This window comes from Dendrobates tinctorius, unplaced genomic scaffold, assembly GCF_039654945.1.
Source record: "Dendrobates tinctorius isolate UK_male_01 unplaced genomic scaffold, ASM3965494v1 ptg000151l, whole genome shotgun sequence".
Taxonomy (NCBI): Eukaryota; Metazoa; Chordata; class Amphibia; order Anura; family Dendrobatidae; genus Dendrobates; species Dendrobates tinctorius.
In genome coordinates, this window is record NW_027361818.1 from 18485146 (window position 1) to 18510053 (window position 24908).

The 24908-nt window shown below is 43.3% G+C and overlaps 1 protein-coding gene across 6 annotated transcripts in view; it reads right to left on the reverse strand.

Moving 5' to 3' along the window:
• Positions 1–6740: 6740 nt before the first annotated feature.
• Positions 6741–24908, reverse strand: part of LOC141050262 (sulfotransferase 2B1-like) — a 181526-nt gene continuing 163358 nt past the window's right edge. For all 6 annotated transcript variants that reach the window (XM_073547142.1, XM_073547139.1, XM_073547143.1 and 3 more), the window contains 2 exons: positions 13490–13670; positions 6741–7090 (listed from right to left, as the gene is read on the reverse strand). In XM_073547142.1, the coding sequence (XP_073403243.1) occupies positions 6948–7090; positions 13490–13670 (324 nt within the window). In that variant the 3' untranslated portion in view covers positions 6741–6947. The remainder of the gene's footprint in view (positions 7091–13489; positions 13671–24908) is intronic.

Genomic DNA, 24908 nt, shown 5'->3' on the forward strand with positions numbered 1-24908 from the left:
CCCCACAAGAGTGGACCACCGACCACGGCACCATAGATACCCCTTCTGGAGTGTACGGACTCCGACCTCTGTCCTTTAGCTACTCAGAGCAATGGCAATGCCATCTGCAGGATGTCTTTATTGATGGATACAAAGTGTCAGGATTTAGAGACACGGGGGCATTCTTGACTATCGCTGACCCCCGTGTGGTTCTGCCCGAAGAAATTTACCAGGGTCCGGGAATTCCCATTGTCCTGGCGGGCGGTGCCCGCAAATATATACAGCGAGCTTCTGTGCGTTTGGATTATGGTTGTGGAGAAAAACTGTGTTGGATTGGAGTAATGGGAGGACTTCCTGCAGATATCCTCCTTGGGAACGACATTGGGGAGTTACAGTGCCAATTTGTGGGAGCAGTCACCCGACTACAGGCCCTTCAAGCACTACGTCATCCTGACCCCACCGGGGAGCAACCACCACGAACCGCATCAGAGTCGGTAAGCAATACTTTCGCTGCTTCTACATTGGGAGAGTCTTGGGACAGAGAGGAGTTTAGGAGAGAAATAGAGGGTGACACTACCTTAGCAGCCCTTAGGCGAAAGGCAGAAACTGGGCACATGGGAGATAATGGGGATGGCTTCACTCGAGAAAACGGACTGTATTATCGTGTAACAAAGGGCAGTGACCAGGGCAACCCCGACGCAACGACCAGGCAACTCATTGTCCCTCAGAAGTACAGGGCACAGCTACTTCAATTAGCCCATGATATCCCCTTGGCTGGGCATCAAGGGAGAAAAAGGACTGAAAAGAGACTCACCCAAAGTTTTTACTGGCCGGGCGTCTCGCAGTCGGTAGCCCATTATTGCCGCACCTGTGATGTGTGCCAGCGAATGCGGTATCCAGGAGCTCGACATAAGGTACCCCTGCAATCCCTGCCAATAATTGAGGAACCATTTCAACGTGTAGCCGTCGACATCATAGGTCCTCTGTCCCACTCCAGCAGGTCAGGGAAAAAATATATCCTGACCGTGGTGGATTATGCCACTAGGTATCCTGAAGCTGTGGCCCTGTCCAGTATTACAGCAGTAAAGGTAGCCGAGGCCCTTGTTACCATCTTTACCCGGGTATGGTTTCTTAGTGAAATATTGTCGGATCAAGGCACTCAGTTCATGTCAGATCTGGTCCAGTCCCTATGGCATACCTGTGGTGTTCGAGGCATTCGCACCACCCCATACCACCCGCAGACCAACTGACTATGTGAACACTTTAATAGAACCCTAAAAAATATGCTGAGGGCTTTTGTTGACGTTGAAAAAGACTGGGAAAAGTACCTGCCACATCTCCTCTTCGCCTATCAGGAGGTTCCCCAAGAGTCCACAGGGTTCTCTCCCTTCGAACTACTGTTTAGCCGGAAGGTCCGTGGGCCTCTCACTCTTCTGAAAGAACATTTGGAGGGAGACATCTCAGATACCGGAATGCCCATCGTTCCCTATGTTCTAGAGCTCAGAGACCGTCTCGCCCAGCTAGCTACCTTCGCTAAAGAACATGAGCGAATGGCCCAGTCTAGACAAAAAACCCGGTATGACCGTAATGCCAGGAATCGGGAATTTATGGAAGGACAGCAAGTGCTCATGATTACTGCTTCCCCTGCCAACAAGCTTCAAGCAGTGTGGGAAGGCCCTTATCAGGTTGTCAAGAAAATTAATGACACTAACTATGTTATTGCCCTGGACTCTAGTGGTCGACGACAGAAAACTGTCCACATTAACATGCTGAAAGACTACCACGACCGATCTCTGCCTGTTCTAGCTGTCTACCACCCCCCTAGTGATACCGCCGTCAACGAGTATCTCCCAGATCTCCTCCAGGTTGCCCAAGCGGGAGGATCACTGGAACAAGTGCCCCTGGGCTCCCATTTATCGGATATACAAAAGGACGATATTGTCGCCGTACTAAGGCCAAGGGCTGCTGCTTTCTCCTCAAAGCCGGGGAAGACTACCCTCACCAGTCACCATGTGGAAACCCCCGGACAACGCCCCATCCAGCAGGCTGCCTACCGGGTTCCAGAGGCTGTTCAAGGCATGATAAAGAACGAACTGGAGGAGATGAAACAAATGGGAGTTATTCAGCCATCTCACAGTTCTTGGGCCTCTCCTGTCGTCCTGGTCCCCAAGAAGGATGGTACAACACGATTCTGCGTTGATTACAGACGACTAAATAATGCCACCAAGAGTGATGCTTATCCCACGCCCAGGATTGATGATCTATTGGATCGTCTGGCCAGTGCCCAATTTGTGACCACGTTAGACTTGAGCAAGGGGTACTGGCAGATACCCCTAACGGAGGACGCTCGGGAGCGCTCAGTCTTTATTACTCCATTTGGGCTTTATGAGTTCCTGGGAATGCCCTTTGGGATGAAAACTGCCCCCGCTACTTTCCAGAGACTGGTGGATCGACTGTTACAACAATGTCAGGACTTTGCCTGTGCTTACTTAGATGACATCGCCATTTTTAGCACAACCTGGGAGGAACATCTTAAACACTTGGGCATAGTGCTGGACTGTATCCTTACTGCAGGACTGACCATTCACCCTGATAAGTGCCAAATAGGGATGGCTGAGGTGCAGTACCTCGGGCATAGAGTAGGGGGTGGGACACTAAGGCCTGAGCCTGCCAAGGTGGAAGCCATTAGCAACTGGTGTAGACCCCAGACTAAAAAGCAGGTACTTGCGTTTTTAGGAACTGCTGGTTACTATCGCAAATTTGTTTCTAATTTCAGCACCTTGGCCAAGCCCCTAACCGACCTGACCCGCAAGAACATGCCTAGGAATGTGACGTGTACGACGGCATGCGAGGATGCCTTTTCAGCGTTAAAGACTGCCCTCGTCACTGCTCCTGTCTTGGCTGCCCCGGATTATAAACGCAGGTTCCTCGTGCAGACAGATGCATCCACCTTTGGGATTGGGGTAGTACTTAGCCAAGTGAACGCCGCCGGAGAAGAACATCCTGTTGCTTTTGCCAGTCGGAAACTACTGGATTGGGAAGTTGCCTATGCCACTATTGAAAACGAGTGCCTTGCCATCGTATGGGCGCTAAAAAAATTGCAGCCCTACTTGTATGGCAGAAACTTTACAATTGTTACAGACCACAACCCCCTCACATGGCTGAATCGCGTATCAGGGGACAATGGAAGATTGCTGCGGTGGAGCTTGTCCTTACAACCCTACAGCTTCTCCATCCAATACAAGCGAGGAAGCCAACACCAGAACGCCGATGGACTGTCTTGACAAGAAGAACCATAGGCTCCCCAGGCCGACCTACCCCTGCCACTGTACAAGGAATTATAAATAACTGAGCAATGTGGACTAAAGTGAGCAGGCCAGAGGTCTGTGTAGACCTCATGGCGTGCTCACTTACTATGGGGGGAGAGGTTGTGATGGTGTGATATGTTATGTGGATGTCATTTTTTGTATATTCCAATTTTTAACAATTCCAGTTATTTTCATAGTGTTTTTCTAATTACATTGTAAGTCTACAGCCTCACTGTATCTGTCTCTTGATGACCCCTTGTAGTGCATTAATCCCTAAGGCATTTTGTTCTCCTCTGGGAGGCAACTTGTTGGACTACCCCTGGACAAGGAAGGGGGTGGGGGGAAGAACGGCAGCTGGACAAGTCAGTTCCGGTAGAGACAAGATGGTGAAAAGGCTGCATTTCAGAGAGAAGGACCCATTTTTATCCTCTGGTGCTAGAGTTTTGAATTCTCGTTTCCCTGGACATTTTATCCTGATACTGGACTGCATTCTTATTCTGGACTATCTTATCCTTTGTGTGGTGGACTGAATTTGGACCTTTTCGTATTTTTGCCTGAATAAAGGTCTTGGAATTGTTCACTCTTCGCTTGCTCTGTTGATTGTGTGATACCAGAGAAGGACCCCGTGACACCTGCAATCATGGGTAGGAAGGATCGTGCTGTAATTAAAACTACCTGAGGTTGATGCATGGAGTGGTCGCTCAGAGAACCTATGTATAAATATCAAAGACTGACCGTCACTTCCAGAGAACAGGTGTGAACAGGTGCATACGAAGAGAAGCCACCTCCATATATAACTAACTAATAAAGTTGCACTATGTAATGGTACAGCAAGCAAATATGAAGTATATGAAATTGGAAATGCATTACTGCTCTAGAAAATAGAAAAATAAAACCAAAAGATACTTAAAGCATAAATTGGCCAATGCATGTGTGCCCATCAGACAATGAAAAGGCGATCCTCTTTGCTCGGAATTAACTTAATATGTACCTCTCTTGGGCTTCTGGGCGCACATGAATGGGTCAATTTAGTCACTATGTATCTTGTTTTATTCCCTTTTTTCTAGAGCAGTAATGCAATTCCAATTTCATATATATTTCGTGTTTGTATGCTATAGCGCTACAGACTGCAGCTTTTTTTGTTCGATATTTAGGGAGGTGGCTACCCTTAGCATGCACCTGTTCAGACATGTTCTCTGTTTGGAAGTGATGGTCAGACTTTGATACACGTTACAAATCTTTCAGACATTTTCTTCAAATTATGGCTCGACAGAAAAAAATAAAGTGCAAACGACAAAAATGATAATATGCCTAGAAAAGATAGAACATAGTTTTATCGTAGGATCTAAGATGATCCTGTAATAAGCATCGCTTGTGTCTTCAAACTTATAATCATTGCATTTTTTGGTACCATGATGTGTACCACATTGAAAGCTAAGGCTACTTTCACATTAGCGTTTTTTAGCGCTGCGCTTCGTGTGCAATAGAAACGCATGCAAAAAACGCATCATGCGTTTTGCACGCGTTTGCGTTTTTTAGGCGCATGCGTTTTAACCAGTTTCTAGCCAGGTTAACTCTTAAAACGCATGCGATTTCAAACGCAGGCATGCACATGTCCATATGCACACCTGCGTTCCCATAAACTGTAATGTGTTATTTTGGTGCATTCCGTGCGCAAGCGTGCACATGCATTTTTTGTACGCCGTTGGACGGACCCAAAAATGCAACAGGTTGCATCTGGCGTGCCTAGGCGCACACTACAAAAAAAATCATGCGCACGAAAACGCATACGAACGCTTGCAAATGCCAGACCATGCGACCGCCATGATAAACATAGGGTCACATGCGCATGGACGCGCATGATGCGCAGCGCTAAAAAACGCTCGTGTGAAACCAGCCTACGGGGTAAGTTCTCAGAATATAAAGAAAACTGTAGACAAACATTTAAAAGGCAAAGGTTATAAGACCATTTCCAAACAGCTTGGTGTACCTATTACTTCAGCTACACATATATTAGAAGTAGTGATGAGCGAGTATACTCTTTGCTCTGGTTTTTCCTAGCATGCTCGTGTGAAGTCCGAGTATTTTGGCGTGCTCGGAGATTTAGTTTCTGTTGGCGCAGCTGCCTGATTTGCGGCTGCTGGACAGGCTGAACACATGTGAGGAATGCCTGTTTGTTAGGGATGCGCATGTGCCCCTATGTTTATCATGGCGTTCATCACTAATTAGAAGTTTTAGGTCTATGGGAATGTAGGAAGCCTCTGTGGTTGAGGCTGCAAGAGAAAAATTGATGAAAAATTGAAGAAACAGATAATACAAATGGTAACCAAATATCCCAGAACAATTTTCAAAGAGATTGGAGGTGAACTCTAAAATGACGGTACATCAGTATCAGATCGCACTACGCGCTTGGCGTAAGTGGACTTTATGGAAGACGACCGAGGAGGAAACCACTGTTGAAAGTAAAGTGGGCTGGAATTTTCAAAAATGAATATTAAAAGCCACTGAGAGAATGTCATTTGGACAGATGAAGCAAAAGTGAGGACTATTGGCAAGTCACATCAGCTTTAAGTTCACAGACAGAAACAAATCTGTTCAGGTTGCAATGAAATCTCGAGACTATCAGTTAATTCTGAAATGAAATGTGCTGCCCAGTGTCAGAAAGCTTGGCCTGAGCTGCAGGTCATGAGTCCTTCAACAGGATAATAACCTGAAACACACAGCTAAAATCATCCATGAATGGAGAAGGTGCCTTCAAACCTGAGACAGCTGCAGCAGTTTGTTTGCGAGGAGTGGGCAAAAATACCTGCAGATAGGTCCAGAAGTCTCACTTTGAGTTACAGAAAGCATTTGTTTCCAGCGATCGCCTTAAAAAGCTGTACAACAAAACATTAAGTTAAGAGAACCATCATTTTTTCACCAGGTCATGTTCATTAGGTGTTTTTTTTCATAGTGTTGGTGGTGAACCAAAATTCAAAAGCATTGTCTGGTTGTCATTAGTTGATGCTGCTTTAATAGGAGGGTACCAACAGTTTAGTCCACGAGTGCAGGTTTTGCGCGGACCTCACCACGTGGAGTCCATACTAATATTATAAATATTTTTCAATGTTGATTTTGTTATTGCAGCAGCCATGGAAAATACTGAAGCTTATGATCACTTCTTTGAAACCAGACTTCCCTGTTGCCCATCACCAATTCCTGGCCAACACCTTACAGTTTGAAGCACTTGTCTAAAATAAAATTACACTGTGCATTTTCACTAAACCAGAACCACATGTGTCTATGGGAAAGGTCTGGGGTGGTCGATCATCTATAAACAGGTGGACTGCCATCAAGAACCGGGCTAACAAATAAGAGATATACAAGGTCAGCCATTACTAGCCACCAGCTGCAGGAACCAACCTGTTACCTGTAAAGTTTTGTTATATACAGATATGGAAACACGGACTCCACTCAAATGCAATAAATTTATTTAAAATATTGAAATGAACTCAGTACAGGCAGAACATTCAGAAAACATCAATATCCTCTACTAGATCATTAATCTTATTCATAAAATCAAAGAACGTGTGAATCTTTATGTGATCTTACATAAAAAGTGTTAATTTGTAACCAATAATCATCACCGACTGGTAAATTTTCTGCACTGAGAACATTTGGTCAGCTGGAAAAGCCCCGATATTCCGGTGTGTTTGTATCCCAAGGAAACTTCACACTGAAGTCTTCCATTTCTGCCTTGTAGATCTTGTCGAAATATTCATTTTGAGCCACAGTAAAATGATTTTTCCAATCTCCGACTATTCCTGTAAATCACAAGTGGTGACAAAATATTTAAATTTATGTTTAATAGATCTGTTATATGCACATAGTAACCCCTAAAATAATATAATCCCCAAAACACAATACTGAGGAAGTATAAAGAAATGAATAATGTGGAGACTGTGGCAGAGTCCAGACAAAACTGGATAAGGCCAAAAAGAATTTCATCAAATAAACATAAACTGCAGGTTTCTGTGTTGTACTGATGTCTTCCGCAGATATATCCAAAAAAAGGAGCTATAGATGGGATAAAAAGACGGAACACAAGTCTAAAGTCTAATCATGAAATCAATAGTAAAACATTTCATACAGACTTAAATCCTTGAAAAATAGTCAATATACAATAAAAAACCACATGATCAAGTAGAAACAGGTCATCAGTATCTGATCAATAGGGATTCAACAACCTGGCCTACCAGCTGCTACCATCGCCGTCTGGAAGTTCTCAGAAGATGCCGGGAATACAGAAGCTCTGTAAGAATTATAGTGACCACAGTCCGGTACTGCACATTGACCCCCTATCCATTTAAATAGATGTTAGATCTGCAGTATCCAGCTGCAGCCGCTATAGGTATGAAGCAGTGGCTGAGTTCTGGCAGCGTCTGAGAACTTCCAGCCAACGCCGATAACAGCTGATCGGTGTGAGTGCCGGGTGTCGCACCCCGCAATCAGATATTGATGGCCTATTCTAACATTAGGTCAACAATACACATGTAGTGGCCAATTCATTTATTACATTGCAGTGATAGTAACATAGGCACTACACGTGAAAACATATTATTAATATTGAAAAAATTCCTAAAATAAAATCCTGCACTTCACTGAAAAAGGGTGCAGGAAAAATTATATACATATACATCAGTGCTGTGGTCATCATGTGTGGAGGGGGATCAAGAGCTGAGTCCCTGTCACTGAGGTTATCCATAGAGTTGTAGATGTGGATATATGACACGAGCATTTAAATGGAGAAGTTGCCGGTGCACGTGCGCTGCCTCCTGTCAGCCCTCTGCAGCATGACAGCTAGGGACCTGCTGAAGGTGACATTGCTGACATTTTGGTACTTATGTGAGGCTCGGCCACAGGCTGAAGTTATTAGGAGACTGCAGTTTTCTCTATACACTGTAATTTTGCAGTATTGCAGATACGATATAAGCAATTGGATGACCACATGTTCAAGACCCCTAGAGGGATTCAAAATAGTAAAAAAAAAGTTTAAAAATATAAAAATTCAAATCACAACTTTTAAATTAAAAATAAACATATTTGGTATTTCCATGTCCATAAAAGTCTGGTCTATTAAAATATGACCCATATGGTAAATGCCATAAAGAGGAAAAAAAATCAAAACTAATTGCATTTTTTCAGTAACCATATCTCCTTATAACAGTTGGGGCATGGCTTGCAAGTTGATGGTGCCAAGTGCTTGACCCTGAGCTCCGGCGTTCATGGACTCCAAAGACACCAAACCAGCGACCTTCCAGTAAAGTATTCTCCTCCCCATGTGTGTCGCTCTAGTAATCTCTGGTGAGCTGAGCGAGGTACAATACAGAGGGACAAGTCTCGCATGCAGGCGTCCTCAAAAAAGCTTAATAATTTTTTTCATCTGACAGACAATTCCAGCTGCGGCGCTTCCCTTTCACTCGATGTCTCTCCGCATTCTTCTCCCAAGATAATAGTAAAAACAGCAGATGACTCTTACAAAAAAGACAATCTGAGAGATATGCTCATGGAACTGAAAGGGACGTTGATTATGTGGAGAACCACTAAGCAAATATCGAGACAAAAATGGCGGAATATGCCAGTTCATATAATGATCTAAGGCTAGGTTCACATTTGCGGATGGCCGAGCTGCGGAGGGCTGTTGACTTCCTCCGTGAAGTCCGCCCACTGCCACACCTCCTCCGGTAAGCTCCGCCTACGTCCGCATGCAGCCTGCGTACCTAGCTTTAGCATTAGGTACACAGGCCATGCAGATGTATGCATATGCCTCCGCATGCGTCTCTTTGACGATGTGGCGACCCGCATCGAATGCAACAAGTAGGAATTTCAATGCGGTCGCCGTATCATCAAAATGTCAGGTACGCAGGCCACATGCAGATGTAGGCGGAGCTGACCGAAGGAGGTGCGGCATTGGGCGTAGCTTCATGGAGGAAGTCTGCAGTCCTCCGCAGCTTCACCATCTGCAAATGTGAACCTAGCCTTATAGATGCTAATGCAGCCCTAGAAAAGGCAACTTTATCTTAAAGGTAGGATTTGTGATGTGGAAGATCGATCACACAGCAAAAATGTTCAGGTGAGGGGTTTTCAGGGACTATTCAAGACACAGAACTTACTATTCACTTTTGTAAATTGCAGTAGATCATCGCTCCAGAACACGGCCACAGAACTTGATGATAGACAGAATCCATAGGGTTTCTAAGCCTAAAAATCTTAACTCAGCTTTGCCACAGAATATTTTGGCTTTTTGCATTCACTAGGTATGTAACCATACTTTCCACACTAACTTTCCTTACCTCTGATTCTTGCATCCACTCGGTATGTTTTTCAACTAACCCCTGCTATACCCCCATTGTTGCTTATGACCTTATTTAGTCTGCCTTGATCATATGATTCTGCATCTGGCTCACTCTTAATTATCTGAACAAGGTGAGCACAGACCACTTCTCTCTGCTCCACACCTGAATGCACGTTCTAGCAAATGTATTGCAAACCGTACATCTGCAAGACATCAGCCTGCCCAGTGCATCACATAAGTGTATCATAGAAGTATGTGGAGCTATAAATTAAACCAGAATTGGACCAGAAGGGAACTGAAGGTAACTGGATACTGTCACTTCAAGCAATGTTTCTGTTTGTCTTCGCTCTGACCCCTATAAACCATCACTTTCTGGTAAACCCCAAAATCCCTACACCTAGTAAGGAACTGTTCCTCTCTTGTTCAATCCACCCCATCCATCTCACCTCCTCCTCAGAACTGATCCTCAATTTACAATCCTCTGTCTCCATACAAAGACAGCCCCCTCATGTCCTCTTCTGCTCCCACCTGCTATCACTTTCTCTGCTCTTTCTGACTGCCGGTGATATCTTTCCAAATCCTGGTCCTCCTCAACACATCCCCACAGTAATTTCTACTTCCCATCCACACTCTATAACAAATTCCCATAACCTCTCTAACCATATACCCATTCTCCCAGCCCCCGCTTCCCCAGTCCCACTAACAGGGGCTCTGTGGAATGCTAGCTCTGTGTGCAACAAACTTTCCTACATCCATGATCTTTTATTTACTACCAAACTTTCCTTCCTCATGAAAACCTGGCTCACCCCTTCTGACATAGTCTCTCCAGCTGCATTTTTGTATGGTGGACTCCACCTTTCCCACACCCCCCACCTCATCAGCAAGCATGGCAGAGGAGTTAGTTTTCTCCTGTCAGATAGCTGCTCCTTCAAATAAATTCCACTGCCACCCCCTGTTACCCTCCCTTCCTTTGAGGTGCCCTCTGTGCGAATCTACTCCCCCTCCAACCTCCAACTGGCTGGAATTTACCACCCCCCAGAGCCAGCCACCACCTTATTTGACCACTTCATCACCTGGCTACTTAATTTCCTCTCTGCTGAGATCCACACTATCATCATGGGTGGGTGACTTCAACATTCCCTTTGACACATCCATCTTAGTTGTCACTAAACTTCTTTCTCTCACTTCCTCCATCAGCCTTGCTCAATTGCCTTCTGCAACCACTCACAAAGATGACCACATATGGGACCTCATTTTCACCCGCATCTGCTCCCTATCTAACCTCTCTAACTCACAGCTCCCTCTTTCTGACCACAATCTACTTACATTCTCTTCCCTCACCTCTCCTTGTCCACAACCTCACTCCACGAAATTGTACACTCTCGCAGAAATCTTGAACACCTTGATTTACACTCACTTTCTGAATCCCTCTTCCCTCTTACAGACAAAAGTTCCCTACACAATGCGGATGTCACTCCTCCTTTATATAACACTACAATAGCTGTAGCTTTGGAATCAGTTGCCCCTCTCACACATACCAAAGCTCACAAAATCAACAGACATAGCACACCAGCCGGATCAAAAGAACTGAGACGGGTACAAGGGTTGCTGAGCAGAGAAGGAAAAGATCCCACTCCAATGAGCACTTCATCGCATTCAAATAGTCCCTCACTACTTTCAAAACCACACTCGCTGCAGAAAAACAAATCTACTTCTCATCTCTCATATCCTCCCTATCCCACAACCCTAAACAGCTATTCAACACTTTCAATTCTCTCCTCTGTCCCCCAGCACCTCCCCCTCATCTCATTTAAAGACTTTGCCTCATTCCTCAAGCAGAAAATTGGCAACATCAGAGAAAGTTTTGCACAACAACCCCCAGACCCCTTTCTCCTAACTACTCAGCCCTCCTCCTCCAAAACCAACTTCTCCATTACAGAAGATCGACTCTCCACTCTGCTCTCAAGATCACATCTCAACACCTGTGCACTTGACCAGATTCCATTTCACTTCATCCCAAACCTCACCAAAGTCGTCATCCCATCCCTAACCCATCTCTTCAACCTATCACTAACAACTCGTATTTTCCCCTCATGCTTCAAACATGCCTCATTAACACCCATCCAAAAAAATCCCTCTTCTTGACCCATCCTCTGCATCTAGCTATCGCCCCATATCACTTCCCTATGCCTCAAAACTACTGGAACAACACATCCATCTTGAACTGACCTCCAACCTCTCCTCCTTCTCTCTCTCCGATCGATTAAAATCTGGCTTCCAGCTGCATAAATCCACTGAAACTGCCCTAACTAAAGTCACCAATGACCTATTAACTGCCAAAGTCAAACGACACTAGTCTGTTCTCCTCCTCCTGGATCTGTCCTGTGCCACTGACACAGTGGACCATTCCCCATTCCTATAGACCCTCTCATCTGTTGGCATCAGGGCCACCATTAGGGCATTACTGCCGTTTCTGGCATATAGGGCCCGATGAGCAGAGGGGGCCCGCAACGGGTCCCTTCTGCTTTTCTCAAATGGCCCCAGCAACAGGATTCTGCCAGCTCAGTAACTGCCTGTGCTTCCCCAGACGCACGGGCAGTTAACAGACGCCAGAAAATCACAGGCCGGCAGCTGACGTCAGCGGGCAAGTAGCTGGCATATGATGTCACTGTCATATGCCAGAATGATGCTGCGCGCCTCAGATCCATTAACCGGAGGACACTGCTGGAGCTTGGCCTGCTGAGGAGAAACTTTTTTTTTTATAAAACTGTGGAATGGGGTGCATTTTACTGGTATGGGGATGTATTATACTGGCATAAGAGTGCATTATACTGGCATGGGGATGCATTATAATGACATGGGGGTGCATCCTACTGGCATGGGGGTGCATTCTACTAATATGGGGTGCCTTATACTATGTGGGTGCATTATACTATGTGGGTGCACTATACTAAGGAGTGCATTATACTACTATGGGGCTGCATTATACTGCTATGGGAGTGCATTATATTATGGGGTGCATGATAGTACTATGGGGCTGCATTATACTGCTATTGGGTGCATTATATTATGGGGTGCATTATACTGCTCTGGGAGTGCATTATATTATGGGGTGCATTATAATACTATGGGGCTGCATTATACTATGGGGGTGCATTATACTACTATGGGGCTGAATTATACTGCTATGGGAGTGCATTATATTATGGGGTGCATGATAATACTATGGGGCTGCATTATACTGCTATTGGGTGCATTATATTATGGGGTGCATTATACTGCTCTGGGAGTGCATTATATTATGGGGTGCATTATAATACTATGGGGCTGCATTATACTATGGGGGTGCATTATACTATGGGGGTGCATTATACTACTATGGGGCTGAATTATACTGCTATGGGGTGCATTATATTATGGGGTACATTACATTATGGGGTGCATTATACTATGAGGTGCATTATACTGCTATGGGGTGTATTTTAGACCTTTTAGAGTTTACTTTATGCTTTTTCAGGCTGGTTATGTAGCATACCAAACTGAAAAAGCTTAAAAAGCTGAGGAGATCTGAAGAATGGGCTGGCCACATCTTTCAGCTACTTTGTGGCTTTTGAGGCTTGAATTTGAAAGAAGTTATAAACGATGGGACCTATGAACAGCAAGCTATTTTAACATTGCTGTGCACATAATTTTTTTAAGCTTTCCAGCCAAATTCCAGGTGGAATCCGCCAGACAGAAATACTGTGTGTGCATATTTTCAATCTGACTTGCCAGGAGAAGGCATGACAGAAAGTGTCTAGTGCAGAAAGAACGCAAGATATGACCTTGACTGTACTTTTTTTTTCTCAATATGGTGATCAGTTTTTACCTTTTCTATAAAATGGGCCTTTCTCATGGTCCATTTCATCAGGTGGCACGAGACTGTAGTTAGCCATATCGTTCTGTTTCATGTTCTTAAAGGAAGCATTTTTCACCACAGAGTCCACTGCTTCGTCATCTAGCTCCTTCCCAAGAAATTTGCAAATCTTAATCACGCTTCCTCGTAGGTCCTGTTCACAATTAGGAAAATCCAATATTGAGAATAATAAATATGCAGATTGAAATTAAATATTTATACTTCTACTGCGAGTGGACACATGAGTACAAAACTCCATTCATGATTTTTGCCAACTGGGCCCGGAAAGAACCTCAATGCATGATGAGCCATAGAGTGTGGCTTTATCTTAAGGGTATGTTTCCACGGGCCGAGTTGCCTGAGCTTTGGACGCTGCGGAAACCCCGCTACGCCCAAAGCACTGCCCCCTTTTTGCACGTGATGTGATATTTTCTATGTGTTCATTGAACACATTTGGCATCACCGTATCCTATCCATAGACTGGGCTATTTATGTTGCTGAAATGGAGTGTCTCCGCAAGATAATTAGACATGCTGCGGTCTATAAAGACGTGCCCCATATCCGGATACGAAGGGCCAACGGATGCGGCCCTGCACGCATAGTGGAGACAGGATTTCATAAAATCCCCTCCGCTATGCTGTAACATCTAGACTCTGTGGATTGGATGGTGCGGATGAACACAGCATCCAATCCGCAGCAATTCCTGATGTAATCCGGCTCGTGGAAACATACCCTAACACTGCACTTACATCTTACAAGCTACTACCTTCATTACTGCATGTCTAGCTGTATTCTTGCTCGGCTCCATGATGACATGCTATGATGTTACACATCAGTTATTCAGATTATCTAGCTGAATTCTCATGTAGTCTAAAAGCTATTTTCATCTCCATTAGGGATGAGTGGATTGATGGAGGTTCAGGTTCTGGTACCCAGCGGAACTTTTTTCTCTCTTTTTCTCCCTTTCTCTCTCTCCAGACACCCAAAATGTAAAGTAGACGTCTAGGAGAAGTCTGTATTTGGAGTTTAGAATAGGACGCAAGGTGTCCAGTGAGAACCTCAAACTTTTCAACTCGAGTTTGCTCATGTCTAGTCTTCATCATCATAGGTTCATGCTACAGCTTTGTTTCTCATTGTTCAGATTGGTCACAAATTTACTAGGAATTTGATTTGTGGAGATTTTGTTATTTTAGTATAGAATGAATACAAGTAGTAAGAAACAGAACTACCAGCAATAAAAATGCATAACTAGAGTTGCATAAACTTTTGACAACTAATCAACACTTTTTTATTTTGAGGATGGGACAACTTCTTTAACCCCTATACCCCTGAAGTTGGTTTGGATGTTAATAACCAGGCTAATTTTTAAAATTCTGACTACTTTCAATTTATGAGGTAATAACTCTGGAACGCTTCAACGGATCGTACTTACTCTAAGATTGTTTTTGTGTCACAGATTGTACTTCATGACAGTGGCAACATTTCATTGGCATGATTTGCATTTTTTATGAAAACAATGGAATTTTGGGTGCTAGGCTGAGCTTAGAATGGAAAGAGCGCCATTTGAGCTTTTGAATGCAAAACTTGTTGGAACAATTGGCATATGCCATATCACGCTTGGAGAACCTCTGATGTGCCTGAACAGTGAAAATCCTCCACAAGTAACACCATTTGGGAAACTAGACCAGTCAGGGAACTGATCTGGATGTGTGGTGAGTACACTGAAACCTCAGGTGCTTCACAGAAGTTTATGGCGTTGAGACATTAACCCCTTCACCCCCAAGGGTGGTTTGCATGTTCATGACCGGGCCAATTTTTACAATTCTGACCACTGTACCTTTATGAGGTCATAACTCTGGAACGCTTCTATGGATCCCGGTGATTCTGACATTGTTTTCTCATGACATATTGTACTTCATGCTAGTGGTAAAATTTCATTCAAATAACTTACGTTTATTTGTGAGAAAATCGGAAATTTGGCAAAAATTTTGAAAATTTTGCAAGTTTCCAACTTTGAATTTTTATGCCCTTAAATCACAGAGATATGGCACCCAAAAAACTTGATAACTAACATTTCCCACATATTTACTTTACATCAGCACAATTTTGGAACCAAAATTTTTTTTGTTAGGAAGTTATAAGGGTTAAAATTTGACCAGCGATTTCTCATTTTTCAACACCATTTTATTTTTACGGACCACATCACATTTGAAGCCACTTTGAGGGTTATATATGATAGAAAATACCCAAAAGTGACACCATTCTAAAAACTGCACCCCTTAAGGTGCTCAAAACCACATTCAAGAAGTTTATTAACCCTTTAGGTGCGTCACAGGAATTTTTTTGAATATTTAAAAAAAAATGAACATCTAACTTTTTTTCACAAAAAAGTACTTCAGGTTCAATTTTTTTTATTTTACCAAGGGTAACAGGAGAAATTGGACTGCAAAAGTTATTGTGCAATTTGTCCTGAGTACGCTGATACCTGATATGTGGGGGGGAACGACTGTTTCGGCGCATGGCAGAGCTCAGAAAGGAAGGAGCGCTGTTTGACTTTTTCAATGCAAAATTGTCTGGAATTCAGATCGGACGCCATGTCACGTTTGGAGAGTCCCTGATGTACCTAAAAAGTGGAAACCCCCTACAAGTGACCCCATTTTGGAAACTAGACCCCCCAAGGAACTTAGCTAGATATGTGGTGAGAACTTTGAACCCACAAGGGCTTTACAGAAGTTTATAACGTACAGCGGTACAATTAAAAAATCATATTTTTTCCACAAAAATGATCTTTTCACCCCAAATTTTATTTTCCCAAGGGTAACAGGACCCTAAAAGTTATTGTGCAATTTGTCCTGAGTACGCTGATACCCCACATGTGGGGGTAAACCACTATTTGGGCGCATGGCAGAGCTCGGAAGGGAAGCAGCGCTATTTGACATTTTGGGCTGGAATTGAGATCGGACATCATGTCGCGATTGGAAAACCCCTGATGTACCAAAACAGTGGAAACCCCCCACAAATGACACCATTTTGGAAACTAGACCCCCTAAGGAACTTATCTAGATGTGTGGTGAGAACTTTGAACCCCCAAGGGCTTCACAGAAGTTTATAACATAAAGCCGTACAATTAAAAAATCATATTTTTCCACAAAAATGATCGTTTCACCCTCAATTCTTATTTTTCCAAGGGTAACATGACCATAAAAGTTATTGTGCAATTTGTCCTGAGTACGCTGATACCCCACATGTGGGGGTAAACCACTATTTGGGCGCATGGCAGAGCTCGGAAGGGAAGCAGCGCCATTTGACTTTTTTGGCTGGAATTGAGATCGGACACCATGTCGCGATTGGAAAACCCCTGATGTACCAAAACAGTGGAAACCCCCCACAAATGACACCATTTTGTAAACTAGACCCCCCATGGAACTTATCTAGATGTGTGGTGAGCACTTTGAACCCCCCAGTGCTTCACAGAAGTTTATAACGCTCGGGCGTGAAAATAAAAAATTCGTATTTTTTCCACAAACATGATCTTTTAGTCACCATTTTTTTATTTTCCCAAGGGTACCAGGAGAAATTGGACCCCAAAAGTTGTTGTCCAATTTGTCCTGAGTATGCTGATATCCCATATGTGGGAGAAAACTACTGTATGGGCACACGTCGGGGCTTGGAAGGGAAGTAGTGACGTTTTGGAATGCAGACTTTGATGGAATGGTCTGCGGGTGTCATGTTGCCTTTGGAGAGCCCCTAATGTACCTAAACAGTCGAAACCCCCCACAAATGACCCCATTTTGAAAACTAGACCCCCTATGGAGCTTATCTAGATGTGAGGTGAGCACTTTGAACCCCCAAGGGCTTCACAGAAGTTTATAATGCCCGGGCATGAAAATAAATCGTATTTTTTCCACAAACATGATCAATTAGTCCCCAATTTTTTTATTTTCCCAAGGGTAACAGGAGAAATTGAACCCCAAAAGTTGTTGTCCAATTTGTCCTGAGTACGCTGACGCCACATATGTGGGAGAAAACTACTGTATGGACACACGTCGGGGCTCGGAAGGGAAGTAGTGACGTTTTGGAATGCAGAATCATAGAATCGTAGAGTTGGAAGGGACCTCCTGGGCCATCTGGTCCAACCCCCTGCTCAAAGCAGGATTCGCTAAATCATCCCAGTCAGATGTCTGTCCAGCCTCTGTTTGAAGACTTCCATTGAAGGAGAACTCACAACTTCTCGTGACAGCCTGTTCCACTCATTGATCACTCTAACTGTCAAAAAGTTTTTTCTAATATCTAATCTGTGTCTCCTCCCATTCAGTTTCATCCCATTGCTTCTAGTCTTTCCTTGTGCAAATGAGAATAAAGTTGATCCTTCTACAATGTGACAGCCCTTTAGATATTTGTAGACAGCTATTAAGTCTCCTCTCAGTCTTCTCTTTTGCAAACTAAACATTCCCAAATCCTGCAACCTTTCCTCATAAGACAGGGTTTGCAGACCGGTCACCATTCTGGTCGCTCTTTTCTGAACTTGCTCCAGTTTGTTGATGTCTTTTTTAAAATGTGGTGCCCAAAACTGGACACAATATTCCAGATGAGGTCTGACCAAAGAGGAGTAGAGGGAAATAATGACTTCACGTGATCTAGACTGTATGCTTCTGTTAATACATCCTAGAATTGCATTTGCCTTTTTTGCTGCTGCATCATACTGTTGACTCATATTCAGTCTGTGATCTATTAGTATACCCAAGTCTTTTTCACATGTGCTGTCACTTAGCCCTATTCCTCCCATTCTATATATGCTTTTTTCATTTTTTATTGCCCAGATGTAGTACTTTGCATTTCTCCCTGTTAAAAACCATTCTGTTAGTTGCTGCCCACTTCTCCAGTTTATTTAAATCTTTTTGAATCCTCTCTCTCTCTTCTCTAGTATTAGCTATCCCTCCTAGCTTTGTGTCATCAGCAAATTTAATCAGTTTACCCTCAATTCCTTCATCTAAATCGTTGATAAAGATATTGAACAATACAGGGCCCAGGACAGCGCCCTGTGGTACCCCACTTGAGACATTCTTCCAACTGGATGTGCAGCCATTTACGACCACTCTTTGGGTCCGATCACTAAGCCAGTTATGAATCCACCTAACAGTTGCCTTGTCCATTCCATACTTAGTCATTTTTTCAATAAGGATTGTATGAGAGACTTTGTCAAATGCTTTGCTGAAGTCATAGAATCGTAGAGTTGGAAGGGACCTCCTGGCCATCTGGTCCAACCCCCTGCTCAAAGCAGGAAGTCAAGATATACTATATCTACAGCATTTCCTTGATCCACCCAATCAGTGATTCCGTCATAGAAGGAAATTAAGTTAGTCTGACATGACTTATTAGTTACAAACCCATGCTGACTCTGTTTAATCACTTCATTCTTATCCAGGTACTGACATACATGTTGTTTAATAATTTGTTCAAAGATCTTTCCTGGTATAGAAGTCAGACTCACCGGCCTATAGTTGCCTGGGTCCACCTTCTTCCCCTTTTTGAAGATAGGAACAACATTTGCTCTCCTCCAGTCTTCTGGCACTTCTCCTGTTCTCCAAGAATTTTCAAAGATTATGGAGAGTGGTTCAAAAATTTCTTCTGCTATCTCCTTCAGTACTCTGGGGTGTAATTCATCTGGACCTGGAGACTTGAATTCATTTAAGTTAGCTAAGTGTTTCCTCACTATCTTTCTGTTTATAGATATCCTGGATTCTTCTATTCCCTTAATAGGACAGTGAATAACAGTTGGTGTTACATTTCCTTTCTGAGAGAAAACAGATGCAAAATAGGAATTTAAAAGTTCAGCCTTCTCAACATCCTGTCTTACCATTTCATCATTTTCATCCTGTAAAAATCCTATAGCATCTTTGACTTTTCTTTTACTTTTGACATATCCCCAAAATCCTTTATTATTGCTTTTGACATCTCTTGCAAGCCTCAATTCATTTTCAGCTTTAGTAATCTGATTTGTGCCCTGCAGGTTCTGCAGACAGCATTATATTCTTCTTTAGATATGCCTCCCTCTTTCCATTTTATAAACATTTTTTTCTTCCTTTTTAGCATGTGCTTAAGTTCTGTGTTCACCCATCCTGGTTTCCTTAAATGCTTCCTATTCTTCCCTCTTTTCGGAATTGTTAACAATTGTGCTTTGAGAATTTCATTTTTCAAGATTTCCCATCCTTCCTGGACATTTTTGTCTTTAAGGATATCCAGCCATTGGATCCCTCCAATTATCTTTCTGAATCCCTTAAAATCTGCCTTTCTGAAATCTAACCTTGACGTCTGAGTCTTCACAGGTCTTCCGCCTCTAGTTATCCAAAATTCTAAAATAGCATGGTCGCTACCTCCTAGGGTCCCAGCTACTTTTACCTCCTCAACCATTTCCTCCCTGTTTATAAGGATTAGATCCAAGGTAGCAGTTCCCCTTGTTTTCTCCCCTACCTTTTGGAAGATAAACTTGTCAGCAAGAGAGGATAAGAATTTCCTTGACCTGTTAGTTTTGCCTGAGAGAGATTCCCAACAAATGTCTGGATAGTTGAAATCTCCCATGACAACTATGTCATATTTTTTGGAGAACTTGGCCATTTGATGCATAAAGAGTTCATCCATATCTTCAGCTTGCACAGGCGGCCTGTAGTAAATGCCTACAATGGTGTCCTTTCCATTGTTCTGTCCTTGTATTCTTACCCAAACAGTTTCCACAAAACTCCCAGTCTCTGAAGCTTGGATCTCTGTGCAGATATACGCGTTTCTAACATACAATGCGACACCTCCTCCTCGTTTATCAAGTCTGTTTCTTGCAAATAAGTTGTATCCTTCTAGTCTTGTATTCCAATTATGTGTATTGTCCCACCAAGTTTCAGTGATTCCAATGACATCATATTTCTTTTCCTGTGATAGTAGTTCCAATTCTCCTTGTTTGTTGCCCATGCTTTGTGCATTAGTATAGAAACATTTTAGTTTGTGATTGGTTTCTCTTTCTCCAATATTTTTATTAATTAGATTCTTTCGTCTTTGTTCTTCCTTTCCACTTCTAATAGCAGAGTTCTCAATAGCATTTGTCAGGTGTATGGCTTTTTCTGGTCTTTTGCTTCCCTTCCCATGTTGTTCTAGTTTAAAGCTCTCCTTACAAGTGTAGCAAGGCGACTTCCAAATACATGCTTTCCAGTCTTCGTAAGGTGCACCCCATCTCTAGCAAGTAGTCCATCGTATAAGTAGTTCACTCCGTGATCCAGAAATCCAAATCGTTGCTGACGGCACCATCAACATAGCCAGTTGTTCACCTGCAGAATCTTATTCCACCTCCTTGTTCCATGGCTATCCACTGGGAGGATGGAAGAGAAGACCACCTGCGCTCCCAGTTCTTTCACTTTCTTGCCTAAGTCTTCAAAGTCTCTGCAGATTGTTTCCAGGTCGTTTCTTGCAGTGTCATTTGTCCCCACATGTAGTAGCAGGAATGGGTAGTCATCTGTAGGTCTGAAGAGTCCTGATATCCTGTCAGACACATCTTTAATTTTTGCACCTGGAAGACAGCACATTTCTCTTGAAGTTATATCCGGTCTGCAGATAGTGGCCTCTGTTCCTCTCAACAGGGAATCCCCCATGACCACCACTCTCCGTTTCTTCTTCACAACATTTTTCTTTCTCCATCCAGGAGGACTCTGAAGGCGTACAAGGTTGCTGTTTGTTGGCAAAGTCTTATCCTGATGTATTTCTTCATCGTTTTCCTGGGTGAGAGCCTGGTACTGGTTTCTGAGCAGTATGGGTGCTGACTGCCTCCTGATCCTCCTGCTTCTCTGGGTCACATGTCTCCATTCCTCTGTTTCTTCAGGTGCACTTCGAATTTCTTCTCTTTCTGTAACATGAAGAGATAATTCTGCTCTGTCCAAGAACTCTTCACCTTCCTTAATGATCTTCAACGTAGCTAACCTCTCTTCGAGATTTTGCAACTTTTCCTCCAACAGGGACACAAGCTTGCATTTGTGGCATGTGAAGTTTGGCTTTTCCACTGGTAAATCTGTGAACATGTAGCAAGAAATGCAGCTCACCAAATGGCTCCTGGCCTCGTCCATCTTGAGATTTCTTAAAAACAATGAAAGATGAGCCAAAATTCCGATTTCCTCTTTTCAGCTGCAACGGCCAAAACCCAGTGATCGTTGAGCTCGCGGAGACTCTTCACTTATCCCAGAAGTCACTGGGAATATGCAAATGATCTCCTCAAGACTCTTCCCCTGGAAGGAAGAGGGAATGTTCTGCGGGTGACATGTTGCCTTTGGAGAGCCCCTAATGTACCTAAACAGTGGAAACCCCCCACAAATGACCCAATTTTGGAAACAAGAACCCCTAAGGAACTTATCTAGATGTGTGTTGAGCACTTTGAACCCCCAAGGGCTTCACAGAAGTTTATAATGCCCGGGCATGAAAATAAAAAAATCATATTTTTTCCACAAACATGATCAATTAGTCCCCAATTTTTTCATTTTCCCAAGGGTAACAGGAGAAATTGGACCCCAAAAGTTGTTGTCCAATTTGTAATGAGTACGCTGACATCCATATGTGGAAGAAAACTACTGTATGGACACACGTCGGGGCTCGGAAGGGAAGCAGTGACGTTTTGGAATGCAGACTTTGATGGAATGGTCTGCGGGTGTCATGTGCGTTTGGAGAGCCCCTGATGTACCTAAACTATTGAAACTCCCCAAAAGTGACCCCATTTTGGACACTAGACCCCCCCACCTAACTTATCTAGATGTGTGGTGAGCACTTTGAACCCCCAAGTGCTTCACAGAAGTTTATAACGCTCGGACGTGAAAATAAAAAAATAATTTTTTTCCACAAAAATGATATTTTTGCCCCCAATTTTTTATTTTTCTAAGGGTAACAGGAGAAATTGGACTCCAAAAATTGTTTTGCAATTTGTCCTGAGTAGGCTGATACCCTACATGTGGGGATAAAACACTGTTTGGGCGCATGTCAGAGCTTGGAAGGGAAGGAGCACCATTTGACTTTTTCAACTCAGAATTGGCTGGAATTGAAATCAGAGGCCATGTTGCATTTGGAGATCCCCTGATGTGCCCAAACAGTGGAAACCCCCAATTCTAACTCCAACCCGAGCCCCAACACACCCCTAACCCTAATCTCAGCCCTATCCCTAACCTTAGCCCTAACCCTAGCCCTAACCCTAGCCCTAACCCTAACCCTAACCCTAGCCCTAACCCTAACCCTAACCCTAACCCTACCCTAACCCTAACCGTAATGGAAAAATGGAAATAAATAAAAAAAAAATATTTTATTATTTTTCCCTAACTAAGGGGGTGATAATGGGGGGTTTGATTTACTATTTATGGCGGTTTTTATGTTTGGCGGCTGTCGCACGCTAAAAGACGCTTTTTATTGTAAAAATAGTTTTTGCATCACCACATATTGAGAGCTATAATTTTTCCTTATTTTGACCCACCGAGTCATGTGAGGTCCTATTTTTTGCGGGACGAGTTGACGTTTTTATTGTACCATTTTCGGGCACATGATATTTTTTGATCGCTTTTTATTCCGATTTTTGGGACGCAGAATGAACAAAAACCAGCGTTTCATGAATTTCTTTTGGGGGGGTGCGTTTACACTGTTCCGCGTGCGGTAAAATTGATAAAGCGGTTTTATTCTTCGGGTCAGTACGGTTACAGCGATACCTCATTTAGGTCGTTTTTTTATGTTTTGTCGGTTTTATGCAATAAAAACTATTTTATATAAAAAATAATTATTTTTGCATCGCTTTATTCTGCGAGCTATAACTTTTTTATTTTTTCGCTGATGATGCTGTGTGGCAGCTAGTTTTTTGCGGGACAAGATGATGTTTTCAGCGGTACCATGGATATTTATATGCGTCTTTTAATTGCGCGTTATTACACGTTTTGTTTGGCGGTATGATAATAAATCATTATTTTTTGCTTCATTTTTTATTTTTATTTTTTAAGGGGTTCGCTAAAGAGGTTAACTAATGGGACAGTTTCATAGGGCAGGTCGTTACGGACGCGGCGATACCTAATATGTGTACTTTTATTGTTTGTTTTTTTTTATTTCTAAAAAATGGATTTATTTGGGGGAATATTTTTTTTTTTTTTGTAATTTATTTGGCGATTTTTTTTAAATTATTTTAACACTTTTTTTAATTTTTTTTTTTACTTTATTAAATAGTCCCAGGTGAGACATCACTGTTCTGTGACAGATCGCTGATCTGTCACATCACAGATCACTGTGACAGATCAGCAATCTGTCACAGGCACTGCACAAGGCTTCCTCATGCCTGCGCTTTGCAGGCACTGAGGAAGCCAGCTTCCTGCAGGCCCCCGAAGGCCCCCGTCGCCATCTTGGATTCGGGGGCCTGCAGGAAAGGAGCCCCCGGCAGCAGCGCTGCACATTGCGCAGCCGTGGGGGGCTCAGGGAAGCACGGAGGGAGCCCCCTCCCTGCCGATGCTTCCCTTTAACCCCCAGTACACCGCAATCATGTTTGATCGCGGTGTGCAAGGGGTTAACATGTCAGTGGCTGTCCGTGACCGCCCCTGACACATTGTGCCGGGTGTCAGCTGTGATAATCAGCTGACACCCGGCCGCGATCAGCGGCGCTCACCACGTGGGCGCCGCTGATCACGGTAGACGTACTATCCCGTCCATGGGCATAGGGGCCCGGGTCCCATGGACGGGATAGTACGTCTGATGTCAGGAAGGGGATAAAATAAATAAACTGAAATTTTTCCCAGAAATATGTTTCCACCCATATGTTGCATTTTCATAAGGGTAATAGGAGAAATTGCACCATACAATTTGCTGTGCAATTTCTCTTCAGTATGCTGATATGCCGATACCCCATATGTGGGGAAATACTACTGTTTGGGCGCACGACAGGATGCGGAAGGAAAGGGGTGCCATATAACTTTTTGAATGTAAAATGTCCTGGAATCATTAACGGATGTCATGTCCCATTTGGAGAGCCCCTGATGTGCCTAAACAATGGAAGCCCTCCACAAGTGAACCCATATTGTAAACTTGACCTCTCAAGGAATGTATTTAGATGTGTTGTGAGCACATTGAACGCCAGGTGCTTCACAGACGTTTGTAACGTTGAGCCGTGAAAATAAATGAAATCACATTTTCGCCACAAAAATGTTATTTTAGCCCCAAATTTAGCATTTTCATAAGGGTTACAGAATTAATGGATGCCGATACCTATTATTAGGGGGAAAATTACTGTTTAAGCACACAGCAGGGCTCGGAAGGGAAGAAGTTTCATTTGACTTTTTGAATGAAAGATTTCTTGGACTCATTAGCGGATGTCATGTCCCGTTTGGAGAGCCCGTGATGTGCCTAA